Source organism: Phoenix dactylifera, unplaced genomic scaffold (assembly GCF_009389715.1).
Source record: "Phoenix dactylifera cultivar Barhee BC4 unplaced genomic scaffold, palm_55x_up_171113_PBpolish2nd_filt_p 000113F, whole genome shotgun sequence".
NCBI classification, from domain to species: Eukaryota; Viridiplantae; Streptophyta; class Magnoliopsida; order Arecales; family Arecaceae; genus Phoenix; species Phoenix dactylifera.
Window position 1 is genome coordinate 265,305 of NW_024067685.1, and position 26,758 is coordinate 292,062.

Here is a 26,758-nt window from a genome sequence, read left to right on the forward strand (position 1 = left end):
AGTCTGAAAAATCAGTTTGGAAGAGATAGAACCTTGACCCGATGTTTAGCAAAACATGAACCAAAGGTATAGAAGGTTGTTGACGCCACACCCTAATAGAATCAGGATGATAAGTCACTTGAACGCCACAAGGGTTGCCTTGATAAGTTCTAAGTTCAATGAAGAACCAAAGAAGTGAATAACCTCACAATTTTCATTCCAATTCAGATCTGCCTGTTTACATAAGGAACACCCTTTTTATAGCCCAAAGGGAAACCTAACAGCCTTTAATTAAAGTCTAATCCCTAGAACAATAATGACTCCACTAGTCATAGTTCAGTCTCCTAGGAAATTAATGAAGACAGTTTCCTAGAACATTAATGAAACTCCACTAGTCAAAGTTCAATCTCCTAGGAAATTAATAAAGACAGTTTCCTAGAACATTAATAAAGCTCCACTAGCCTTTAGACATTCAGCAACATAAAACTAAATCTGAAAACTCCAGCAATATTTCCACCAAGTAAGCATCTAATTTGGCCTAATAATTTCATGGATCATGTTGACTAGTCCACAAGCTATCTTCACGTCCAAATCCACTCCAATAGCCTCTTGCTGGTTCCAAGCTTCCTCAATCAGCCCATTAAGTGCTTCCTTCATTCTTTTAGCTTTGGACCGAGTGATTGGTCCTCCACCAGTTTGTAATGGATCATCAAGATGTATCGGACCAGAATGCTCCATACATTTCTCCTTGCTTCCCACGGCCTTGGATAGTCCCTCCTTAGGTTGCTTGGTGGCTGCATCCTGGTTTCCATCATTCCCCCTCTCCTGAAAAGGATTCGTCCTCGAATCTTCATCACCTGCATCAAAAAGGGAAAGATCAGAAACATTAAATGTAGTACTAACATTATACTCACCTGGTAAGTCAAGCTTATATGCATTATCATTAATGCGAGCAATGACTTGAAATGGCCCATCTCCTCTAGGGTGCAACTTAGAACGCCGTTTTGCTGGAAATCTTTCCTTTCTCATATGCACCCAAACCCAATCTCCTGGTTCAAAGATCACTTTCTTCCGCCCTTTGTTGGCTTGAGTAGCATATTGTTCAGTTCTTTTCTCAATGTTTTGCCTAACTTTCTCATGCAATTGCTTCATCGTTTCAGCTTTCCTTTTGCCATCTAAACTAGCACGCTCATCAATAGGTAAAGGTGACAAATCCATTGGAGTTAAAGGATTAAACCCATACACTATTTCAAAAGGAGAAAAGTTAGTAGCAGAATGCACGGATCTATTATAAGCAAATTCAACATGTGGCAAACACTCTTCCCAATTCTTCAAATTCTTCTGAATGATGGCACGCAATAAAGTAGATAAAGTTCTATTAACTACCTCGGTTTGCCCATCAGTTTGTGGGTGGCAAGTTGTAGAAAACATGAGCTTAGTACCTAACTTACCCCACAAAGTCTTCCAGAAGTAGCTCAAGTGATGTGAACCCCTTAAGATAGATTCTTAGAAACCCACGAACAAGTTGATGAATGACCCAAGAAAGTCTGAAAATCAGTTTGGAAGAGATAGAACCTTGACCCGATGTTTAGCAAAACATGAACCAAAGGTATAGAAGGTTGTCGACGCCACACCCTAATAGAATCAGGATGATAAGTCACTTGAACGCCGCAAGGGTTGCCTTGATAAGTTCTAAGTTCAATGAAGAACCAAAGAAGTGAATAACCTCACAATTTTCATTTCAATTCAGATCTGCCTGTTTACATAAGGAACACCCTTTTTATAGCCCAAAGGGAAACCTAACAGCCTTTAATTAAAGTCTAATCCCTAGAACAATAATGACTCCACTAGTCATAGTTCAGTCTCCTAGGAAATTAATGAAGACAGTTTCCTAGAACATTAATGAAACTCCACTAGTCAAAGTTCAATCTCCTAGGAAATTAATGAAGACAGTTTCCTAGAACATTAAGGGCTCGTTTGGTTCGCGGGAAGTATTTTCCCTCCTAGGAATATGATTCCTGGGAATCAGATTCCTAGGAAGAGGATACCTAGGAAAGTACTTTTGGCATGTTTGGTTAACCATGGAAAAGTGACAAATTTCCAAAGTGCTTATGTTTGGTTGACCATCCACTTTCCTAGGAAAGTTAAGTATAATTCCTATTATGCCCTTAATAAAAATTAGGTCTTTAATGCCTCTTTAATGCTTCTTTAATGCTAAAGGATCTTTTTGGGAAAAAACAAAAAAGGAGTGATTCCCACCTCATGGGAAAGTAACTTTCCCATGTTTCTCATGGGAAAGACTTTCCCATGAAATGTGGGAATCATATTCCCATGGGAATACAACTTTTCCATCTCTCTCCTTTGAAAACTCCAACCAAACAAGAGGCATTTCATTACTTTTCCGTTGACCACACTTTCCCCCCTCCTTTTCCTGTGAACCAAACGAGCCCTAATGAAGCTCCACTAGCCTTTAGACATTCAGCAACATAAAACTAAATCTGAAAACTCCAGCAATATTTCCACCAAGTAAGCATCTAATTTGGCCTAATAATTGCATGGATCATGTTGACTAGTCCACAAGCTATCTTCACGTCCAAATCCACTCCAATAGCCTCTTGCTGGTTCCAAGCTTCCTCAATCAGCCCATTAAGTGCTTCCTTCATTCTTTTAGCTTTGGACCGAGTGATTGGTCCTCCACCAGTTTGTAATGGATCATCAAGATGTATCGGACCAGAATGCTCCATACATTGCTCCTTGCTTCCCACGGCCTTGGATAGTCCCTCCTAAGGTTGCTTGGTGGCTGCATCCTGGTTTCCATCATTCCCCCTCTCCTGAAAAGGATTCGTCCTCGAATCTTCATCACCTGCATCAAAAAGGGAAAGATCAGAAACATTAAATGTAGTACTAACATTATACTCACCTGGTAAGTCAAGCTTATATGCATTATCATTAATGCGAGCAATGACTTGAAATGGCCCATCTCCTCTAGGGTGCAACTTAGAACGCCGTTTTGCTGGAAATCTTTCCTTTCTCATATGCACCCAAACCCAATCTCCTGGTTCAAAGATCACTTTCTTCCGCCCTTTGTTGGCTTGAATAGCATATTGTTCAGTTCTTTTCTCAATGTTTTGCCTAACTTTCTCATGCAATTGCTTCATCGTTTCAGCTTTCCTTTTGCCATCTAAACTAGCACGCTCATCAATAGGTAAAGGTGACAAATCCATTGGAGTTAAAGGATTAAACCCATACACTATTTCAAAAGGAGAAAAGTTAGTAGCAGAATGCACGGATCTATTATAGGCAAATTCAACATGTGGCAAACACTCTTCCCAGTTCTTCAAATTCTTCTGAATGATGGCACGCAATAAAGTAGATAAAGTTCTATTAACTACCTCGGTTTGCCCATCAGTTTGTGGGTGGCAAGTTGTAGAAAACATGAGCTTAGTACCTAACTTACCCCACAAAGTCTTCCAGAAGTAGCTCAAGTGATGTGAACCCCGTAAGATAGATTCTTAGAAACCCACGAACAAGTTGATGAATAACCCAAGAAAGTCTGAAAATCAGTTTGGAAGAGATAGAACCTTGACCCGATGTTTAGCAAAACATGAACCAAAGGTATAGAAGGTTGTTGACGCCACACCCTAATAGAATCAGGATGATAAGTCACTTGAACGCCACAAGGGTCGCCTTGATAAGTTCTAAGTTCAATGAAGAATCAAAGAAGTGAATAACCTCACAATTTTCATTCCAATTCAGATCTGCCTGTTTACATAAGGAACACCCTTTTTATAGCCCAAAGGGAAACCTAACAGCCTTTAATTAAAGTCTAATCCCTAGAACAATAATGACTCCACTAGTCATAGTTCAGTCTCCTAGGAAATTAATGAAGACAGTTTCCTAGAACATTAATGAAACTCCACTAGTCAAAGTTCAATCTCCTAGGAAATTAATGAAGGCAGTTTTCTAGAACGTTAATGAAGCTCCACTTGCCTTTAGACATTCAGCAACATAAAACTAAATCTGAAAACTCCAGCAATATTTCCACCAAGTAAGCATCTAATTTGGCCTAATAATTGCATGGATCATGTTGACTAGTCCACAAGCTATCTTCACGTCCAAATCCACTCCAATAGCCTCTTGCTGGTTCCAAGCTTCCTCAATCAGCCCATTAAGTGCTTCCTTCATTCATTTAGCTTTGGACCGAGTGATTGGTCCTCCACCAGTTTGTAATGGATCATCAAGATGTATCAGACCAGAATGCTCCATACATTGCTCCTTGCTTCCCACGGCCTTGGATAGTCCCTCCTTAGGTTGCTTGGTGGCTGCATCCTGGTTTCCATCATTCCCCCTCTCCTGAAAAGGATTCGTCCTCGAATCTTCATCACCTGCATCAAAAAGGGAAAGATCAGAAACATTAAATGTAGTACTAACATTATACTCACCAGGTAAGTCAAGCTTATATGCATTATCATTAATGCGAGCAATGACTTGAAATAGCCCATCTCCTCTAGGGTGCAACTTAGAACGCCGTTTTGCTGGAAATCTTTCCTTTGTCATATGCACCCAAACCCAATCTCCTGGTTCAAAGATCACTTTCTTCCGCCCTTTGTTGGCTTGAGTAGCATATTGTTCGGTTCTTTTCTCAATGTTTTGCCTAACTTTCTCATGCAATTGCTTCATCGTTTCAGCTTTCCTTTTGCCATCTAAACTAGCACGCTCATCAATAGGTAAAGGTGACAAATCCATTGGAGTTAAAGGATTAAACCCATACACTATTTCAAAAGGAGAAAAGTTAGTAGCAGAATGCACGAATCTATTATAAGCAAATTCAACATGTGGCAAACACTCTTTCCAATTCTTCAAATTCTTCTGAATGATGGCACGCAATAAAGTAGATAAAGTTCTATTAACTACCTCGGTTTGCCCATCAGTTTGTGGGTGGCAAGTTGTAGAAAACATGAGCTTAGTACCTAACTTACCCCACAAAGTCTTCCAGAAGTAGCTCAAGTGATGTGAACCCCGTAAGATAGATTCTTAGAAACCCACGAACAAGTTGATGAAAAACCCAAGAAAGTCTGAAAATCAGTTTGGAAGAGATAGAACCTTGACCCGATGTTTAGCAAAACGTGAACCAAAGGTATAGAAGGTTGTTGACGCCACACCCTAATAGAATCAGGATGATAAGTCACTTGAACGCCACAAGGGTTGCCTTGATAAGTTCTAAGTTCAATGAAGAACCAAAGAAGTGAATAACCTCACAATTTTCATTCCAATTCAGATCTGCCTGTTTACATAAGGAACACCCTTTTTATAGCCCAAAGGGAAACCTAACAGCCTTTAATTAAAGTCTAATCCCTAGAACAATAATGACTCCACTAGTCATAGTTCAGTCTCCTAGGAAATTAATGAAGACAGTTTCCTAGAACATTAATGAAACTCCACTAGTCAAAGTTCAATCTCCTAGGAAATTAATGAAGGCAGTTTTCTAGAACATTAATGAAGCTCCACTAGCCTTTAGACATTCAGCAACATAAAACTAAATCTGAAAACTCCAGCAATATTTCCACCAAGTAAGCATCTAATTTGGCCTAATAATTGCATGGATCATGTTGACTAGTCCACAAGCTATCTTCACGTCCAAATCCACTCCAATAGCCTCTTGCTGGTTCCAAGCTTCCTCAATCAGCCCATTAAGTGCTTCCTTCATTCTTTTAGCTTTGGACCGAGTGATTGGTCCTCCACCAGTTTGTAATGGATCATCAAGATGTATCGGACCAGAATGCTCCATACATTGCTCCTTGCTTCCCACGGCCTTGGATAGTCCCTCCTTAGGTTGCTTGGTGGCTGCATCCTGGTTTCCATCATTCCCCCTCTCCTGAAAAGGATTCGTCCTCGAATCTTCATCACTTGCATCAAAAAAGGGAAAGATCAGAAACATTAAATGTAGTACTAACATTATACTCACCTGGTAAGTCGAGCTTATATGCATTATCATTAATGCGAGTAATGACTTGAAATGGCCCATCTCCTCTAGGGTGCAACTTAGAACGCCGTTTTGCTGGAAATCTTTCCTTTCTCATATGCACCCAAACCCAATCTCCTGGTTCAAAGATCACTTTCTTCCGCCCTTTGTTGGCTTGAGTAGCATATTGTTCAGTTCTTTTCTCAATGTTTTGCCTAACTTTCTCATGCAATTGCTTCATCGTTTCAGCTTTCCTTTTGCCATCTAAACTAGCACGCTCATCAATAGGTAAAGGTGACAAATCCATTGGAGTTAAAGGATTAAACCTATACACTATTTCGAAAGGAGAAAAGTTAGTAGCAGAATGCGCGGATCTATTATAAGCAAATTCAACATGTGGCAAACACTCTTCCCAATTTAAAAAATCTGCTGGCTTTAGAAGATTCAAATCTCTCCAAATTAAGTCAGCCACCCTCTCCTTCCATTGTCTCAAGCCCAACTAGGTAACTTTCCTCTATTGCAAGCTACTAATTTTGGGAATCATTTGAATGATCAGTTGCCTTTGGGAGATTCATTTATCTCCAAAAAAAGTCTTCCAGAAGTAGCTCAAGTGATGTGAACCCCGTAAGATAGATTCTTAGAAACCCACGAACAAGTTGATGAATAACCCAAGAAAGTCTGAAAATCAGTTTGGAAGAGATAGAACCTTGACCCGATGTTTAGCAAAACAAGAACCAAAGGTATAGAAGGTTGTTGACGCCACACCCTAATAGAATCAGGATGATAAGTCACATGAACGCCACAAGGGTCGCCTTGATAAGTTCTAAGTTCAATGAAGAATCAAAGAAGTGAATAACCTCACAATTTTCATTCCAATTCAGATCTGCCTGTTTACATAAGGAACACCCTTTTTATAGCCCAAAGGGAAACCTAACAGCCTTTAATTAAAGTCTAATCCCTAGAACAATAATGACTCCACTAGTCATAGTTCAGTCTCCTAGGAAATTAATGAAGGTAGTTTCCTAGAACATTAATGAAACTCCACTAGTCAAAGTTCAATCTCCTAGGAAATTAATGAAGGCAGTTTTCTAGAACGTTAATGAAGCTCCACTAGCCTTTAGACATTCAGCAACATAAAACTAAATCTGAAAACTCCAGCAATATTTCCACCAAGTAAGCATCTAATTTGGCCTAATAATTGCATGGATCATGTTGACTAGTCCACAAGCTATCTTCACGTCCAAATCCACTCCAATAGCCTCTTGCTGGTTCCAAGCTTCCTCAATCAGCCCATTAAGTGCTTCCTTCATTCATTTAGCTTTGGACCGAGTGATTGGTCCTCCACCAGTTTGTAATGGATCATCCAGATGTATCGGACCAGAATGCTCCATACATTGCTCCTTGCTTCCCACGGCCTTGGATAGTCCCTCCTTAGGTTGCTTGGTGGCTGCATCCTGGTTTCCATCATTCCCCCTCTTCTGAAAAGGATTCGTCCTCGAATCTTCATCACCTGCATCAAAAAGGGAAAGATCAGAAACATTAAATGTAGTACTAACATTATACTCACCTGGTAAGTCAAGCTTATATGCATTATCATTAATGCGAGCAATGACTTGAAATGGCCCATCTCCTCTAGGGTGCAACTTAGAACGCCGTTTTGCTGGAAATCTTTCCTTTCTCATATGCACCCAAACCCAATCTCCTGGTTCAAAGATCACTTTCTTCCGCCCTTTGTTGGCTTGAGTAGCATATTGTTCAGTTCTTTTCTCAATGTTTGCCTAACTTTCTCATGCAATTGCTTCATCGTTTCAGCTTTCCTTTTGCCATCTAAACTAGCACGCTCATCAATAGGTAAAGGTGACAAATCCATTGGAGTTAAAGGATTAAACCCATACACTATTTCAAAAGGAGAAAAGTTAGTAGCAGAATGCGCGGATCTATTATAAGCAAATTCAACATGTGGCAAACACTCTTCCCAATTCTTCAAATTCTTCTGAATGATGGCACGCAATAAAGTAGATAAAGTTCTATTAACTACCTCGGTTTGCCCATCAGTTTGTGGGTGGCAAGTTGTAGAAAACATGAGCTTAGTACCTAACTTACCCCACAAAGTCTTCCAGAAGTAGCTCAAGTGATGTGAACCCCGTAAGATAGATTCTTAGAAACCCACGAACAAGTTGATGAATAACCCAAGAAAGTCTGAAAATCAGTTTGGAAGAGATAGAACCTTGACCCGATGTTTAGCAAAACATGAACCAAAGGTAAAGAAGGTTGTTGACGCCACACCCTAATAGAATCAGGATGATAAGTCACTTGAACGCCACAAGGGTTGCCTTGATAAGTTCTAAGTTCAATGAAGAACCAAAGAAGTGAATAACCTCACAATTTTCATTCCAATTCAGTTCTGCCTGTTTACATAAGGAACACCCTTTTTATAGCCCAAAGGGAAACCTAACAGCCTTTAATTAAAGTCTAATCCCTAGAACAATAATGACTCCACTAGTCATAGTTCAGTCTCCTAGGAAATTAATGAAGACAGTTTCCTAGAACATTAATGAAACTCCACTAGTCAAAGTTCAATCTCCTAGAAAATTAATGAAGACAGTTTTCTAGAACATTAATGAAGCTCCACTAGCCTTTAGACATTCAGCAACATAAAACTAAATCTGAAAACTCCAGCAATATTTCCACCAAGTAAGCATCTAATTTGGCCTAATAATTGCATGGATCATGTTGACTAGTCCACAAGCTATCTTCACGTCCAAATCCACTCCAATTAGCCTCTTGCTGGTTCCAAGCTTCCTCAATCAGCCCATTAAGTGCTTCCTTCATTCTTTTAGCTTTGGACCGAGTGATTGGTCCTCCACCAGTTTGTAATGGATCATCAAGATGTATCAGACCAGAATGCTCCATACATTGCTCCTTGCTTCCCACGGCCTTGGATAGTCCCTCCTTAGGTTGCTTGGTGGCTGCATCCTGGTTTCCATCATTTCCCCTCTCCTGAAAAGGATTCGTCCTCGAATCTTCATCACCTGCATCAAAAAGGGAAAGATCAGAAACATTAAATGTAGTACTAACATTATACTCACCAGGTAAGTCAAGCTTATATGCATTATCATTAATGCGAGCAATGACTTGAAATGGCCCATCTCCTCTAGGGTGCAACTTAGAACGCCGTTTTGCTGGAAATCTTTCCTTTCTCATATGCACCCAAACCCAATCTCCTGGTTCAAAGATCACTTTCTTCCGCCCTTTGTTGGCTTGAGTAGCATATTGTTCAGTTCTTTTCTCAATGTTTTGCCTAACTTTCTCATGCAATTGCTTCATCGTTTCAGCTTTCCTTTTGCCATCTAAACTAGCACGCTCATCAATAGGTAAAGGTGACAAATCCATTGGAGTTAAAGGATTAAACCCATACACTATTTCAAAAGGAGAAAAGTTAGTAGCAGAATGCACGGATCTATTATAAGCAAATTCAACATGTGGCAAACACTCTTCCCAATTCTTCAAATTCTTCTGAATGATGGCACACAATAAAGTAGATAAAGTTCTATTAACTACCTCGGTTTGCCCATCAGTTTGTGGGTGGCAAGTTGTAGAAAACATGAGCTTAGTACCTAACTTACCCCACAAAGTCTTCCAGAAGTAGCTCAAGTGATGTGAACCCCGTAAGATAGATTCTTAGAAACCCACGAACAAGTTGATGAATAACCCAAGAAAGTCTGAAAATCAGTTTGGAAGAGATAGAACCTTGACCCGATGTTTAGCAAAACATGAACCAAAGGTATAGAAGGTTGTTGACGCCACACCCTAATAGAATCAGGATGATAAGTCACTTGAACGCCACAAGGGTTGCCTTGATAAGTTCTAAGTTCAATGAAGAACCAAAGAAGTGAATAACCTCACAATTTTCATTCCAATTCAGATCTGCCTGTTTACATAAGGAACACCCTTTTTATAGCCCAAAGGGAAACCTAACAGCCTTTAATTAAAGTCTAATCCCTAGAACAATAATGACTCCACTAGTCATAGTTCAGTCTCCTAGGAAATTAATGAAGACAGTTTCCTAGAACATTAATGAAACTCCACTAGTCAAAGTTCAATCTCCTAGGAAATTAATGAAGACAGTTTCCTAGAACATTAATGAAGCTCCACTAGCCTTTAGACATCAGCAACATAAAACTAAATCTGAAAACTCCAGCAATATTTCCACCAAGTAAGCATCTAATTTGGCCTAATAATTGCATGGATCATGTTGACTAGTCCACAAGCTATCTTCACGTCCAAATCCACTCCAATAGCCTCTTGATGGTTCCAAGCTTCCTCAATCAGCCCATTAAGTGCTTCCTTCATTCTTTTAGCTTTGGACCGAGTGATTGGTCCTCCACCAGTTTATAATGGATCATCAAGATGTATCGAACTAGAATGCTCCATACATTGCTCCTTGCTTCCCACGGCCTAGGATAGTCCCTCCTTAGGTTGCTTGGTGGCTGCATCCTGGTTTCCATCATTCCCCCTCTCCTGAAAAGGATTCGTCCTCGAATCTTCATCACCTGCATCAAAAAGGAAAAGATCAGAAACATTAAATGTAGTACTAACATTATACTCACCTGGTAAGTCAAGCTTATATGCATTATCATTAATGCGAGCAATGACTTGAAATGGCCCATCTCCTCTAGGGTGCAACTTAGAACGCCGTTTTGCTGGAAATCTTTCCTTTCTTATATGCACCCAAACCCAATCTCCTGGTTCAAAGATCACTTTCTTCCGCCCTTTGTTGGCTTGAGTAGCATATTGTTCAGTTCTTTTCTCAATGTTTTGCCTAACTTTCTCATGCAATTGCTTCATCGTTTCAGCTTTCCTTTTGCCATCTAAACTAGCACGCTCATCAATAGGTAAAGGTGACAAATCCATTGGAGTTAAAGGATTAAACCCATACACTATTTCAAAAGGAGAAAAGTTAGTAGCAGAATGCACGGATCTATTATAAGCAAATTCAACATGTGGCAAACACTCTTCCCAATTCTTCAAATTCTTCTGAATGATGGCACGCAATAAAGTAGATAAAGTTCTATTAACTACCTCGGTTTGCCCATCAGTTTGTGGGTGGCAAGTTGTAGAAAACATGAGCTTAGTACCTAACTTACCCCACAAAGTCTTCCAGAAGTAGCTCAAGTGATGTGAACCCCGTAAGATAGATTCTTAGAAACCCACGAACAAGTTGATGAATAACCCAAGAAAGTCTGAAAATCAGTTTGGAAGAGATAGAACCTTGACCCGATGTTTAGCAAAACATGAACCAAAGGTATAGAAGGTTGTTGACGCCACACCCTAATAGAATCAGGATGATAAGTCACTTGAACGCCACAAGGGTTGCCTTGATAAGTTCTAAGTTCAATGAAGAACCAAAGAAGTGAATAACCTCACAATTTTCATTCCAATTCAGATCTGCCTGTTTACATAAGGAACACCCTTTTTATAGCCCAAAGGGAAACCTAACAGCCTTTAATTAAAGTCTAATCCCTAGAACAATAATGACTCCACTAGTCATAGTTCAGTCTCCTAGGAAATTAATGAAGACAGTTTCCTAGAACATTAATGAAACTCCACTAGTCAAAGTTCAATCTCCTAGGAAATTAATGAAGACAGTTTCCTAGAACATTAATGAAGCTCCACTAGCCTTTAGACATTCAGCAACATAAAACTAAATCTGAAAACTCCAGCAATATTTCCACCAAGTAAGCATCTAATTTGGCCTAATAATTGCATGGATCATGTTGACTAGTCCACAAGCTATCTTCACGTCCAAATCCACTCCATTAGCCTCTTGCTGGTTCCAAGCTTCCTCAATCAGCCCATTAAGTGCTTCCTTCATTCTTTTAGCTTTGGACCGAGTGATTGGTCCTCCACCAGTTTGTAATGGATCATCAAGATGTATCGGACCAGAATGCTCCATACATTGCTCCTTGCTTCCCACGGCCTTGGATAGTCCCTCCTTAGGTTGCTTGGTGGCTGCATCCTGGTTTCCATCATTCCCCCTCTCCTGAAAAGGATTCGTCCTCGAATCTTCATCACCTGCATCAAAAAGGGAAAGATCAGAAACATTAAATGTAGTACTAACATTATACTCACCAGGTAAGTCAAGCTTATATGCATTATCATTAATGCGAGCAATGACTTGAAATGGCCCATCTCCTCTAGGGTGCAACTTAGAACGCCGTTTTGCTGGAAATCTTTCCTTTCTCATATGCACCCAAACCCAATCTCCTGGTTCAAAGATCACTTTCTTCCGCCCTTTGTTGGCTTGAGTAGCATATTGTTCAGTTCTTTTCTCAATGTTTTGCCTAACTTTCTCATGCAATTGCTTCATCGTTTCAGCTTTCCTTTTGCCATCTAAACTAGCACGCTCATCAATAGGTAAAGGTGACAAATCCATTGGAGTTAAAGGATTAAACCCATACACTATTTCAAAAGGAGAAAAGTTAGTAGCAGAATGCACGGATCTATTATAAGCAAATTCAACATGTGGCAAACACTCTTCCCAATTCTTCAAATTCTTCTGAATGATGGCACGCAATAAAGTAGATAAAGTTCTATTAACTACCTCGGTTTGCCCATCAGTTTGTGCGTGGCAAGTTGTAGAAAACATGAGCTTAGTACCTAACTTACCCCACAAAGTCTTCCAGAAGTAGCTCAAGTGATGTGAACCCCGTAAGATAGATTCTTAGAAACCCACGAACAAGTTGATGAATAACCCAAGAAAGTCTGAAAATCAGTTTGGAAGAGATAGAACCTTGACCCGATGTTTAGCAAAACATGAACCAAAGGTATAGAAGGTTGTTGACGCCACACCCTAATAGAATCAGGATGATAAGTCACTTGAACGCCACAAGGGTTGCCTTGATAAGTTCTAAGTTCAATGAAGAACCAAAGAAGTGAATAACCTCACAATTTTCATTCCAATTCAGATCTGCCTGTTTACATAAGGAACACCCTTTTTATAGCCCAAAGGGAAACCTAACAGCCTTTAATTAAAGTCTAATCCCTAGAACAATAATGACTCCACTAGTCATAGTTCAGTCTCCTAGGAAATTAATGAAGACAGTTTCCTAGAACATTAATGAAACTCCACTAGTCAAAGTTCAATCTCCTAGGAAATTAATGAAGACAGTTTCCTAGAACATTAATGAAGCTCCACTAGCCTTTAGACATCAGCAACATAAAACTAAATCTGAAAACTCCAGCAATATTTCCACCAAGTAAGCATCTAATTTGGCCTAATAATTGCATGGATCATGTTGACTAGTCCACAAGCTATCTTCACGTCCAAATCGACTCCAATAGCCTCTTGCTGGTTCCAAGCTTCCTCAATCAGCCCATTAAGTGCTTCCTTCATTCTTTTAGCTTTGGACCGAGTGATTGGTCCTCCACCAGTTTGTAATGGATCATCAAGATGTATCGGACTAGAATGCTCCATACATTGCTCCTTGCTTCCCACGGCCTTGGATAGTCCCTCCTTAGGTTGCTTGGTGGCTGCATCCTGGTTTCCATCATTCCCCCTCTCTTGAAAAGGATTCGTCCTCGAATCTTCATCACCTGCATCAAAAAGGAAAAGATCAGAAACATTAAATGTAGTACTAACATTATACTCACCTGGTAAGTCAAGCTTATATGCATTATCATTAATGCGAGCAATGACTTGAAATGGCCCATCTCCTCTAGGGTGCAACTTAGAACGCCGTTTTGCTGGAAATCTTTCCTTTCTCATATGCACCCAAACCCAATCTCCTGGTTCAAAGATCACTTTCTTCCGCCCTTTGTTGGCTTGAGTAGCATATTGTTCAGTTCTTTTCTCAATGTTTTGCCTAACTTTCTCATGCAATTGCTTCATCGTTTCAGCTTTCCTTTTGCCATCTAAACTAGCACGCTCATCAATAGGTAAAGGTGACAAATCCATTGGAGTTAAAGGATTAAACCCATACACTATTTCAAAAGGAGAAAAGTTAGTAGCAGAATGCATGGATCTATTATAAGCAAATTCAACATGTGGCAAACACTCTTCCCAATTCTTCAAATTCTTCTGAATGATGGCACGCAATAAATTAGATAAAGTTCTATTAACTACCTCGGTTTGCCCATCAGTTTGTGGGTGGCAAGTTGTAGAAAACATGAGCTTAGTGCCTAACTTACCCCACAAAGTCTTCCAGAAGTAGCTCAAGTGATGTGAACCCCGTAAGATAGATTCTTAGAAACCCACGAACAAGTTGATGAATAACCCAAGAAAGTCTGAAAATCAGTTTGGAAGAGATAGAACCTTGACCCGATGTTTAGCAAAACATGAACCAAAGGTATAGAAGGTTGTTGACGCCACACCCTAATAGAATCAGGATGATAAGTCACTTGAACGCCACAAGGGTTGCCTTGATAAGTTCTAAGTTCAATGAAGAACCAAAGAAGTGAATAACCTCACAATTTTCATTCCAATTCAGATCTGCCTGTTTACAGAAGGAACACCCTTTTTATAGCCCAAAGGGAAACCTAACAGCCTTTAATTAAAGTCTAATCCCTAGAACAATAATGACTCCACTAGTCATAGTTCAGTCTCCTAGGAAATTAATGAAGACAGTTTCCTAGAACATTAATGAAACTCCACTAGTCAAAGTTCAATCTCCTAGGAAATTAATGAAGACAGTTTCCTAGAACATTAATGAAGCTCCACTAGCCTTTAGACATTTAGCAACATAAAACTAAATCTGAAAACTCCAGCAATATTTCCACCAAGTAAGCATCTAATTTGGCCTAATAATTGCATGGATCATGTTGACTAGTCCACAAGCTATCTTCACGTCCAAATCCACTCCAATAACCTCTTGCTGGTTCCAAGCTTCCTCAATCAGCCCATTAAGTGCTTCCTTCATTCTTTTAGCTTTGGACCGAGTGATTGGTCCTCCACCAGTTTGTAATGGATCATCAAGATGTATCGGACCAGAATGCTCCATACATTGCTCCTTGCTTCCCACGGCCTTGGATAGTCCCTCCTTAGGTTGCTTGGTGGCTGCATCCTGGTTTCCATCATTCCCCCTCTCCTAAAAAGGATTCGTCCTCGAATCTTCATCACCTGCATCAAAAAGGGAAAGATCAGAAACATTAAATGTAGTACTAACATTATACTTACCTGGTAAGTCAAGCTTATATGCATTATCATTAATGCGAGCAATGACTTGAAATGGCCCATCTCCTCTAGGGTGCAACTTAGAACGCCGTTTTGCTGGAAATCTTTCCTTTCTCATATGCACCCAAACCCAATCTCCTGGTTCAAAGATCACTTTCTTCCGCCCTTTGTTGGCTTGAGTAGCATATTGTTCAGTTCTTTTCTCAATGTTTTGCCTAACTTTCTCATGCAATTGCTTCATCGTTTCAGCTTTCCTTTTGCCATCTAAACTAGCACGCTCATCAATAGGTAAAGGTGACAAATCCATTGGAGTTAAAGGATTAAACCCATACACTATTTCAAAAGGAGAAAAGTTAGTAGCAGAATGCACAGATCTATTATAAGCAAATTCAACATGTGGCAAACACTCTTCCCAATTCTTCAAATTCTTCTGAATGATGGCACGCAATAAAGTAGATAAAGTTCTATTAACTACCTCGGTTTGCCCATCAGTTTGTGGGTGGCAAGTTGTAGAAAACATGAGCTTAGTACCTAACTTACCCCACAAAGTCTTCCAGAAGTAGCTCAAGTGATGTGAACATCGTAAGATAGATTCTTAGAAACCCACGAACAAGTTGATGAATAACCCAAGAAAGTCTGAAAATCAGTTTGGAAGAGATGGAACCTTGACCCGATGTTTAGCAAAACATGAACCAAAGGTATAGAAGGTTGTTGACGCCACACCCTAATAGAATCAGGATGATAAGTCACTTGAACGCCACAAGTGTTGCCTTGATAAGTTCTAAGTTCAATGAAGAACCAAAGAAGTGAATAACCTCACAATTTTCATTCCAATTCAGATCTGCCTGTTTACATAAGGAACACCCTTTTTATAGCCCAAAGGGAAACCTAACAGCCTTTAATTAAAGTCTAATCCCTAGAACAATAATGACTCCACTAGTCATAGTTCAGTCTCCTAGGAAATTAATGAAGACAGTTTCCTAGAACATTAATGAAACTCCACTAGTCAAAGTTCAATCTCCTAGGAAATTAATGAAGACAGTTTCCTAGAACATTAATGAAGCTCCACTAGCCTTTAGACATTCAGCAGCATAAAGCTAAATCTGAAAACTCCAGCAATATTTCCACCAAGTAAGCATCTAATTTGGCCTAATAATTGCATGGATCATGTTGACTAGTCCACAAGCTATCTTCACGTCCAAATCCACTCCAATAACCTCTTGCTGGTTCCAAGCTTCCTCAATCAGCCCATAAAGTGCTTCCTTCATTCTTTTAGCTTTGGACCGAGTGTTGGTCCTCCACCAGTTTGTAATGGATCATCAAGATGTATCGGATCAGAATGCTCCATACATTGCTCCTTGCTTCCCACGGCCTTGGATAGTCCCTCCTTAGGTTGCTTGGTGGCTGCATCCTGGTTTCCATCATTCCCCCTCTCCTGAAAAGGATTCGTCCTCGAATCTTCATCACCTGCATCAAAAAGGGAAAGATCAGAAACATTAAATGTAGTACTAACATTATACTCACCCGGTAAGTCAAGCTTATATGCATTATCATTAATGCGAGCAATGACTTGAAATGGCCCATCTCCTCTAGGGTGCAACTTAGAACGCCGTTTTGCTGGAAATCTTTCCTTTCTCATTTGCACCCAAACCCAATCTCCTGGTTCAAAGATCACTTTCTTCCGCCCTTTGTTGGCTTGAGTAGCATATTGTTCACTTCTTTTCTCAATGTTTTGCCTAACTTTCTCATGCAATTGCTTCATCGTTTCAGCTTTCCTTTTGCCATCTAAACTAGCACGCTCATCAATAGGTAAAGGTGACAAATCCATTAGAGTTAAAGGATTAAACCCATACACTATTTCAAAAGGAGAAAAGTTAGTAGCAGAATGCACGGATCTATTATAAGCAAATTCAACATGTGGCAAACACTCTTCCCAATTCTTCAAATTCTTCTGAATGATGGCACGCAATAAAGTAGATAAAGTTCTATTAACTACCTCGGTTTGCCCATCAGTTTGTGGGTGGCAAGTTGTAGAAAACATGAGCTTAGTACCTAACTTACCCCACAAAGTCTTCCAGAAGTAGCTCAAGTGATGTGAACCCCGTAAGATAGATTCTTAGAAACCCACGAACAAGTTGATGAATAACCCAAGAAAGTCTGAAAATCAGTTTGGAAGAGATAGAACCTTGACCCGATGTTTAGCAAAACATGAACCAAAGGTATAGAAGGTTGTTGACGCCACACCCTAATAGAATCAGGATGATAAGTCACTTGAACGCTACAAGGGTTGCCTTGATAAGTTCTAAGTTCAATGAAGAACCAAAGAAGTGAATAACCTCACAATTTTCATTCCAATTCAGATCTGCCTGTTTACATAAGGAACACCCTTTTTATAGCCCAAAGGGAAACCTAACAGCCTTTAATTAAAGTCTAATCCCTAGAACAATAATGACTCCACTAGTCATAGTTCAGTCTCCTAGGAAATTAATGAAGACAGTTTCCTAGAACATTAATGAAACTCCACTAGTCAAAGTTCAATCTCCTAGAAAATTAATGAAGACAGTTTCCTAGAACATTAATGAAGCTCCACTAGCCTTTAGACATTCAGCAACATAAAACTAAATCTGAAAACTCCAGCAATATTTCCACCAAGTAAGCATCTAATTTGGCCTAATAATTGCATGGATCATGTTGACTAGTCCACAAGCTATCTTCACGTCCAAATCCACTCCAATAGCCTCTTGCTGGTTCCAAGCTTCCTCAATCAGCCCATTAAGTGCTTCCTTCATTCTTTTAGCTTTGGACCGAGTGATTGGTCCTCCACCAGTTTGTAATGGATCATCAAGATGTATCGGACCAGAATGCTCCATACATTACTCCTTGCTTCCCACGGCCTTGGATAGTCCCTCCTTAGGTTGCTTGGTGGCTGCATCCTGGTTTCCATCATTCCCCTCTCCTGAAAAGATTCGTCCTCGAATCTTCATCACCTGCATCAAAAAGGGAAAGATCAGAAACATTAAATGTAGTACTAACATTATACTCACCTGGTAAGTCAAGCTTATATGCATTATCATTAATGCGAGCAATGACTTGAAATGGCCCATCTCCTCTAGGGTGCAACTTAGAACGCCGTTTTGCTGGAAATCTTTCCTTTCTCATATGCACCCAAACCCAATCTCCTGGTTCAAAGATCACTTTCTTCCGCCCTTTGTTGGCTTGAGTAGCATATTGTTCAGTTCTTTTCTCAATGTTTTGCCTAACTTTCTCATGCAATTGCTTCATCGTTTCAGCTTTCCTTTTGCCATCTAAACTAGCACGCTCATCAATAGGTAAAGGTGACAAATCCATTGGAGTTAAAGGATTAAACCCATACACTATTTCAAAAGGAGAAAAGTTAGTAGCAGAATGCACGGATCTATTATAAGCAAATTCAACATGTGGCAAACACTCTTCCCAATTCTTCAAATTCTTCTGAATGATGGCACGCAATAAAGTAGATAAAGTTCTATTAACTACCTCGGTTTGCCCATCAGTTTGTGGGTGGCAAGTTGTAGAAAACATGAGCTTAGTACCTAACTTACCCCACAAAGTCTTCCAGAAGTAGCTCAAGAACTTGGCATCTCTATCTGAAACAATGCTCCTTGGCACGCTATGTAGTCGCACTATCTCTTTAAAGAACAAATCTGCAATATGGTTAGCATCATCAGTTTTATGACATGGAATGAAATGTGCCATTTTAGAAAACCTGTCTACAACCACAAAAACAGAATCCATACCCCTTTTTGACCTCGGTAAACCCAACACAAAGTCCATGGAAATATCTACCCAAGGTTCACTAGGTATTGGCAATGGCTTATACAATCCATGAGGTAAAGATCTAGATTTACCTTGCTTTCAGGTGATGCACTTCGCACAAACCCTCTCTACATCTCGTTTCATGTGTGGCCAAAAGAAATGTTCAGCCAAGACATCTAAGGTTTTCCTCACACCAAAGTGTCCCATTAGTCCCCCACCAAGAGCCTCTCGAACTAATAACTCTCTCAAAGAACAATTAGGCACACATAATCTATTTTCTCTAAATAGAAATCCCTCATGCCTATAAAATTTTCCAAATGCCGCATGTTCACAAGCTTCAAACACATTACCAAAGTCAGAATCATTAGAATACAAATCTTTAATGTACTCAAATCCTAACAATTTAGTATTCAAAGTAGAGATCAAAGTGTACCTTCGAGACAAAGCATCCGCAACCACGTTTTCCTTACCTTGTTTGTACTTGATCACATAAGGAAATGACTCGATGAACTCCACCCATTTAGCATGGCGTCGGTTCAGCTTACCTTGGCCTTTCAAATGCTTTAAGGATTCATGATCTGTATGAATGACAAACTCCTTGGGCCACAAATAATGCTGCCAAGTCTCCAAGGCTCTTACCAAAGCATACATCTCTTTGTCGTAAGTTGGATAGTTCAAAGCTGCCCCATTGAGTTTCTCACTAAAATAGGCGAGGGGTCGGCCTTCTTGCAGCAAGATAGCTCCAATACCTATACTTGAAGCATCACACTCAACTTCGAAAGTTTTAGCAAAATTAGGTAAAGCAAGTAATGGTGCTGAACTTAGTTTTTCTTTGATCAAATTGAAAGCCGATTCTTGTTCACTTCCCCATTTAAATCCAACACTTTTTTCACAATTTCAGTTAAAGGTGCAGCTAGGGTGCTAAAATCCTTAACGAACCTTCTATAAAAACTAGCCAACCCATGAAAGCTATGTACGTCAGTTATGGTTTTAGGTGTAGGCCACTCACGGATTGCCTTAACCTTCTCTTCATCAACCTCAATTCCCTTAGTACTAACAACATAACCAAGAAATACAATTTGACTAGTACAAAAAGAACATTTTTTGAGGTTAGCATACAACTTCTCATCTCGCAAAATACTTAAAACCTTATGCAAATGATCAAGATGCTCATTTAAGCTTTTACTATAAATCAGAATGTCATCAAAGTATACAATAACAAACTTACCAATAAAAGCATGCAAGATATGGTTCATTAATCTCATGAAAGTACTAGGGGCATTAGTTAACCCAAAAGGCATAACTAACCACTCATATAAACCATATTTAGTTTTAAAAGCAGTTTTCCATTCATCACCCTTACGCATGCGAATTTGATGATAACCAGATTTTAAATCAATCTTAGAAAAGATGCAAGAACCATGCAATTCATCAAGCATATCATCTAACCTGGGAATGGGGTGGCGATACTTTACCGTAATCTTGTTGATAGCCCTACAATCAACGCACATTCGCCAAGTTCCATCCTTCTTAGGCACAAGCAATACAGGAACAGCACACGGACTCAAGCTTTCTCTAACATGCCCTTTTGCTATCAACTCCTCAACTTGTCTTTGGAGTTCCTTCGTCTCCTTGGGGTTACTCCTATAGGCTGGCCTGTTGGGAATTGATGCACCAGGGATGAAATCAATCTGATGCTCTATTCCCCTAAGTGGTGGCAATCCATAGGGAACCTCATTGGGAAAAACATCAGCAAATTCCTGCAAAAGAGATATAGCAACACTAGGCAAAGAAGGTTTAAGGTCGTTAGTATAAGCCTCCTTGTACAGAAGTACAATCATTGGCTGTTTTAAAAAGAAAGTTCTCTTAACTTCACTTTCTTTTGCATAAAAAGCTCCCTTTTTTTTTCTTGCTCTTGAGGCTTTTCTTTTTTATCTTTCTTTTTGTTTTTAGCCTCTTTTTCATTTTCATTCTCATTCTTTTTACCACTCCTCTCGGCCTCACTTCTTTTCTCACAATCACTTTTGATTTTCTTTTGATCCTTATACACTTGCCGAGGTGTTAATGGTATAAGAGTTATAGGTTTGCCATTCATTACAAAAGAATACCGATTCTTGAACCCATCATGCATAACCTTTCTATCAAATTGCCAAGGTCGGCCCAAAAGAATATGTCCAGCATGCATTGGCACTATATCACAGAGCACCTCATCATGATACCTCCCAATGGAAAATGAAACCAGCACCTGCTTATTGACCTTAATTTCTCCACAATCATTCAACCATTGAAGCTTATAAGGTCTAGGATGCTTAATAGTAGGTAAGTTCAACTTTTCAACCAAAACAGTGCTTGCTACATTAGTGCAACTACCCCCATCAATTATCATGTTGCATACCTTGTCTTGGATGTGACAACGGGTGTGAAAGATATTATCTCGCTGTGCATCATCCTCCTCCTTTACTTGCACATTCAAAGCTCTCCTGGTGACAAGGGTTTCACCATTAACCGGATATTCTTCTCCATCACTCTCCTCCAATGGTGGCATGGGCTCTTCATCTTTATCCGATTCACTTGCTGTCTCAACATCCCCATCTTCCCTTAATAACATCACTTTTTTATTTGGACATTGAGATGCAATATATCCCCTTCCCAAGCACTTAAAACATTTAATATCTCTATTTCTAGAAGTTTGGGAAATAGATTTACCTTTATCCAAGCTAGAACCCGCATCCTTGCCTTTGGAAGTTTCAGCCTTACTCTTGGATTCAACCTTGTCATCCTTTTTGCTCCAATTTGATTTCCAAGTGGAAGACCCCAAATTCCATTCATGCCTTGTTGAACCCTTTCTTTTGAGTTGTCTCTCAACCTTCATGGCCATGTGTACCATGTCCTCAAGCTCCACATAATGTTGCAATTCCACTATATTGGCAATGTCTAGATTCAAGCCTTGCAAAAACCGTGCCATGGTTGCCTCTCGGTCCTCCTCCACATTAGCCCGAATCATAGCTATCTCCATTTCCTTGTGGTACTCTTCCACACTTTTGGACCCTTGGTTAGGCCTTGCAACCGCTGGTACAAGTCCCTATAGTAATGGGATGGAATGAACCTCCTCCTCATGATAGCTTTCATCTCCTCCCAAGTGTCTATGGGTTTCTCACGGTTTCGCCTCCTAGACAAAACAAGTTGATCCCACCAAATAATAGCATAGTCAGTGAACTCAACAGCAGCAAGTTTTACCATTTTTTCTTCGGAATAGTTGTGGCAATCAAAAACCAACTCCACTTTCTTTTCCCATTCCAAGTATGCCTCAGGATTGCTCTTGCCTTGAAATGAAGGAATCTTCATTTTAATGTTTCCCAAGCTGCGATCAACATCATCTACCCGCCTTCCTCTCCAACCACCTCTATCAACTCTAGCATGGTCGGACATGTTATAAGACGCTTTTTCATCAAAAATATCATCGTTCGCATCCTCATGCTCAACTTGGAATTGACGCCTTGCTTGCCTTTGCACATTAGGACCTTCACGTGCATGGTTCCTTTGCAACGCAGCAATGTTCGCATCTTGTCTTTCCAACCTGTCCAAAATTTCACCAAATCTGACTTCCATGCGCTCAAAATGTTGTCGCATAGCTCGTTGTTCAAGTGTCTCTGCCGTTCTTTCTTCCTCGCCACTTGACATCATTGTAGTAACCTGTCAAGAATGTTAGAAAACCTCACAAGTTCCCCCCCAGGTGTTTTACCCCAATGATATGTCACTCACCAAGTGTTTCACTCTTGCCTTTTACCTCTCAATTCACTTACATTAGTTCTTCAAGGAACTAGAGAAACTCAAATCAAAGCAATTACCTCGCGATGTACGAACAACTTATCCACGAAACTCAGAGGGTGGACAAGAATTGAAAAGGATCAAGAATAACAAGTCAAATACTTACTTTCTTTTTCAGTTCAAATCTGTTTCAGAATACCAAACCGAAGCCACAAAATTTTTTTTTTTTTTTTGCCTCATAATTTTTTTTTCTGTTTTTTTTTTTATATAAAGCACAATAGAGGCACTTTAAACTTCAAGGAATAGAAATTGAAAATATGGAAAGCAACAAATAAGATGATGAAAAGGCCAAAATAAAATAAGAAGCACCAAGGATAGAAACTGATTTAGAAGACCTATGCTCTGATACCAACTGATGTGAACCCCGTAAGATAGATTCTTAGAAACCCACGAACAAGTTGATGAATAACCCAAGAAAGTCTGAAAATCAGTTTGGAAGAGATAGAACCTTGACCCGATGTTTGGCAAAACATGAACCAAAGGTATAGAAGGTTGTTGACGCCACACCATAATAGAATCAGGATGATAAGTCACTTGAACGCCACAAGGGTTGTCTTGATAAGTTCTAAGTTCAATGAAAACCAAAGAAGTGAATAACCTCACAATTTTCATTCCAATTCAGATCTGCCTGTTTACATAAGGAACACCCTTTTTATAGCCCAAAGGGAAACCTACCGGCCTTTAATTAAAGTCTAATCCCTAGAACAATAATAAATCCACTAGTCATAGTTCAGTCTCCTAGGAAATTAATGAAGACAGTTTCCTAGAACATTAATGAAACTCCACTAGTCAAAGTTCAATCTCCTAGAAAATTAATGAAGACAATTTTCTAGAACATTAATGAAGCTCCACTAGCCTTTAGACATTCAGCAACATAAAACTAAATCTGAAAACTCCAGCAATATTTCCACCAAGTAAGCATCTAATTTGGCCTAATAATTGCATGGATCATGTTGACTAGTCCACAAGATATCTTCACGTCCAAATCCACTCCAATAGCCTCTTGCTGGTTCCAAGCTTTCTCAATCAGCCCATTAAGTGCTTCCTTCATTCTTTTAGCTTTGGACCGAGTGATTGGTCCTCCACCAGTTTGTAATGGATCATCAAGATGTATCGGACCAGAATGCTCCATACATTGCTCCTTGCTTCCCACGGCCTTGGATAGTCCCTCCTTAGGTTGCTTGGTGGCTGCATCCTGGTTTCCATCATCAAGAACTTAGCATCTCTATCTGAAACAATGCTCCTTGTCACGCCACGTAGTCGCACTATCTCTTTAAAGAACAAATCCGCAATATGGTTAGCATCATCAGTTTTATGACATGGAATGAAATGTGCCATTTTAGAAAACCTGTCTACAACCACAAAAACAGAATCCATACCCCTTTTTGACCTCGGTAAACCCAACACAAAGTCCATGGAAATATCTACCCAAGGTTCACTAGGTATTGGCAATGGCTTATACAATCCATGAGGTAAAGATCTAGATTTAGCTTGCTTACAAGTGATGCACTTCACACAAACCCTCTCTACTTCTCGTTTCATGTGTGGCCAAAAGAAATGTTCAGCCAAGACATCTAAGGTTTCCTCACACCAAAGTGTCCCATTAGTCCCCCACCATGAGCCTCTTGAACTAATAACTCTCTCAAAGAACAATTAGGCACACATAATCTATTTTCTCTAAATAGAAATCCCTCATGCCTATAAAATTTTCCAAATGCCGCATGTTCGCAAGCTTCAAACACATTACCAAAGTCTGAATCATTAGAATACAAATCTTTAATGTACTCAAATCCTAACAATTTAGTATTCAAAGTAGAGATCAAAGTGTACCTTCGAGACAAAGCATCCGCAACCACGTTTTCCTTACCTTGTTTGTACTTGATCACATAAGGAAATGACTCGATGAACTCCACCCATTTAGCATGGCGTCGGTTCAACTTACCTTGGCCCTTCAAATGCTTTAAGGATTCATGATCCGTATGAATGACAAACTCCTTGGGCCACAAATAATGCTGCCAAGTCTCCAAGGCTCTTACCAAAGCATACATCTCTTTGTCGTAAGTTGGATAGTTCAAAGCTGCCCCATTGAGTTTCTCACTAAAATAGGCGAGGGGTCGGCCTTCTTGCAGCAAGATAGCTCCAATACCTATACCTGAAGCATCACACTCAACTTCGAAAGTTTTAGCAAAATTAGGTAAAGCAAGTAATGGTGCTGAACTTAGTTTTTCTTTGATCAAATTATAAGCCAATTCTTGTTCACTTCCCCATTTAAATCCAACACTTTTTTTCACAATTTCAGTTAAAGGTGCAGCTAGGGTGCTAAAATCCTTAACGAACCTTCTATAAAAACTAGCCAACCCATGAAAGCTACGTACGTCAGTTATGGTCTTAGGTGTAGGCCACTCACGGATTGCCTTAACCTTCTCTTCATCAACCTCAATTCCCTTAGTACTAACAACATAACCAAGAAATACAATTTGACTAGTACAAAAAGAACATTTTTTGAGGTTAGCATACAACTTCTCATCTCGCAAAATACTTAAAACCTTATGCAAATGATCAAGATGCTCATTTAAGCTTTTGCTATAAATCAGAATGTCATCAAAGTATACAACAACAAACTTACCAATAAAAGCACGCAAGATATGGTTCATTAATCTCATGAAAGTACTAGGGGCATTAGTTAACCCAAAAGGCATAACTAACCACTCATATAAACCATATTTAGTTTTCAAAGCAGTTTTCCATTCATCACCCTCACGCATGCGAATTTGATGATAACCAGATTTTAAATCAATCTTAGAAAAGATGCAAGAACCATGCAATTCATCAAGCATATCATCTAACCTAGGAATGGGGGTGGCGATACTTTACCGTAATCTTGTTGATAGCCCTACAATCAACGCACATTCGCCAAGTTCCATCCTTCTTAGGCACAAGCAAAACAGGAACAGCACACGGACTCAAGCTTTCTCTAACATGCCCTTTTGCTATCAACTCCTCAACTTGTCTTTGGAGTTCCTTCGTCTCCTCGGGGTTACTCCTATAGGCTGGCCTGTTGGGAATTGATGCACCAGGGATGAAATCAATCTGATGCTCTATTCCCCTAAGTGGTGGCAATCCATAGGGAACCTCATTGGGAAAAACATCAGCAAATTCCTGCAGAAGAGATATAGCAACACTAGGCAAAGATGGGTTAAGGTCGTTAGTATAAGCCTCCTTGTACAGAAGTACAATCATTGGCTGTTTTAAAAAGAAAGCTCTCTTAACTTCACTTTGTTTTGCATAAAAAGCTCCTTTTTTTTTTCTTGCTCTTGAGGCTTTTCTTTTTTATCTTTCTTTTTGTTTTTAGCCTCTTTTTCATTTTCATTCTCATTCTTTTTACCACTCCTCTCGGCCTCACTTCTTTTCTCACAATCACTTTTGATTTTCTTTTGATCCTCATACACTTGCCGAGGTGTTAATGGTATAAGAGTTATAGGTTTGCCATTCATTACAAAAGAATACCGATTCTTGAACCCATCATGCATAACCTTTCTATCAAATTGCCAAGGTCGGCCTAAAGGAATATGTCCAGCATGCATTGGCACTATATCACAGAGCACCTCATCATGATACCTCCCAATGGAAAATAAAACCAGCACCTGCTTATTGACCTTAATTTCTCCACAATCATTCAAACCATTGAAGCTTATAAGGTCTAGGATGCTTAATAGTAGGTAAGTTCAAACTTTCAACCAAAACAGTGCTTGCTACATTAGTGCAACTACCCCCATCAATTATCATGCTGCATAACTTGTCTTGAATGTGACAACGGGTGTGAAAGATGTTATCTCGCTGTGCATCATCCTCCTCCTTTACTTGCACATTCAAAGCTCTCCTGGTGACAAGGGTTTCACCATTAACCGGATATTCTTCTCCATCACTCTCCTCCAATGGTGGCATGGGCTCTTCATCTTTATTCGATTCACTTGCTGTCTCAACATCCCCATCTTCCCTTAATAACATCATTTTTTTATTTG

General features: G+C 39.7%; 1 protein-coding gene and 1 pseudogene across 1 annotated transcript; both read right to left on the reverse strand.

Annotated features, from left to right (window-relative positions):
• Positions 1-507: 507 nt before the first annotated feature.
• On the reverse strand, positions 508-2,723 carry LOC120104803. Its single transcript, XM_039116595.1, has 3 exons — positions 2,558-2,723; positions 894-1,223; positions 508-836 (listed from the first exon to the last, which is right to left on the reverse strand). The coding sequence occupies exons 1-3, from the start codon at positions 2,721-2,723 to the stop codon at positions 508-510; spliced, it is 825 nt and encodes a 274-aa protein (XP_038972523.1).
• A 10,485-nt stretch (positions 2,724-13,208) lies between these two features.
• LOC120104804 lies at positions 13,209-22,356 on the reverse strand (annotated as a pseudogene).
• Positions 22,357-26,758: the final 4,402 nt, after the last annotated feature.

Excerpts from the sequence above, each read along its gene's own strand:
- LOC120104803 (XM_039116595.1), bottom strand. The coding sequence starts at position 2,723 with ATGGAGCATTCTGGTCCGATACATCTTGATGATCCATTACAAACTGGT. Across the intron at positions 1,224-2,557 it reads TTTGGACGTGAAGATAGCTT|TGTATGGGTTTAATCCTTTA; the intron begins GTGGACTAGTCA and ends CTTTTGAAATAG. Across the intron at positions 837-893 it reads ATATAAGCTTGACTTACCAG|GTGATGAAGATTCGAGGACG; the intron begins GTGAGTATAATG and ends TTTTTGATGCAG.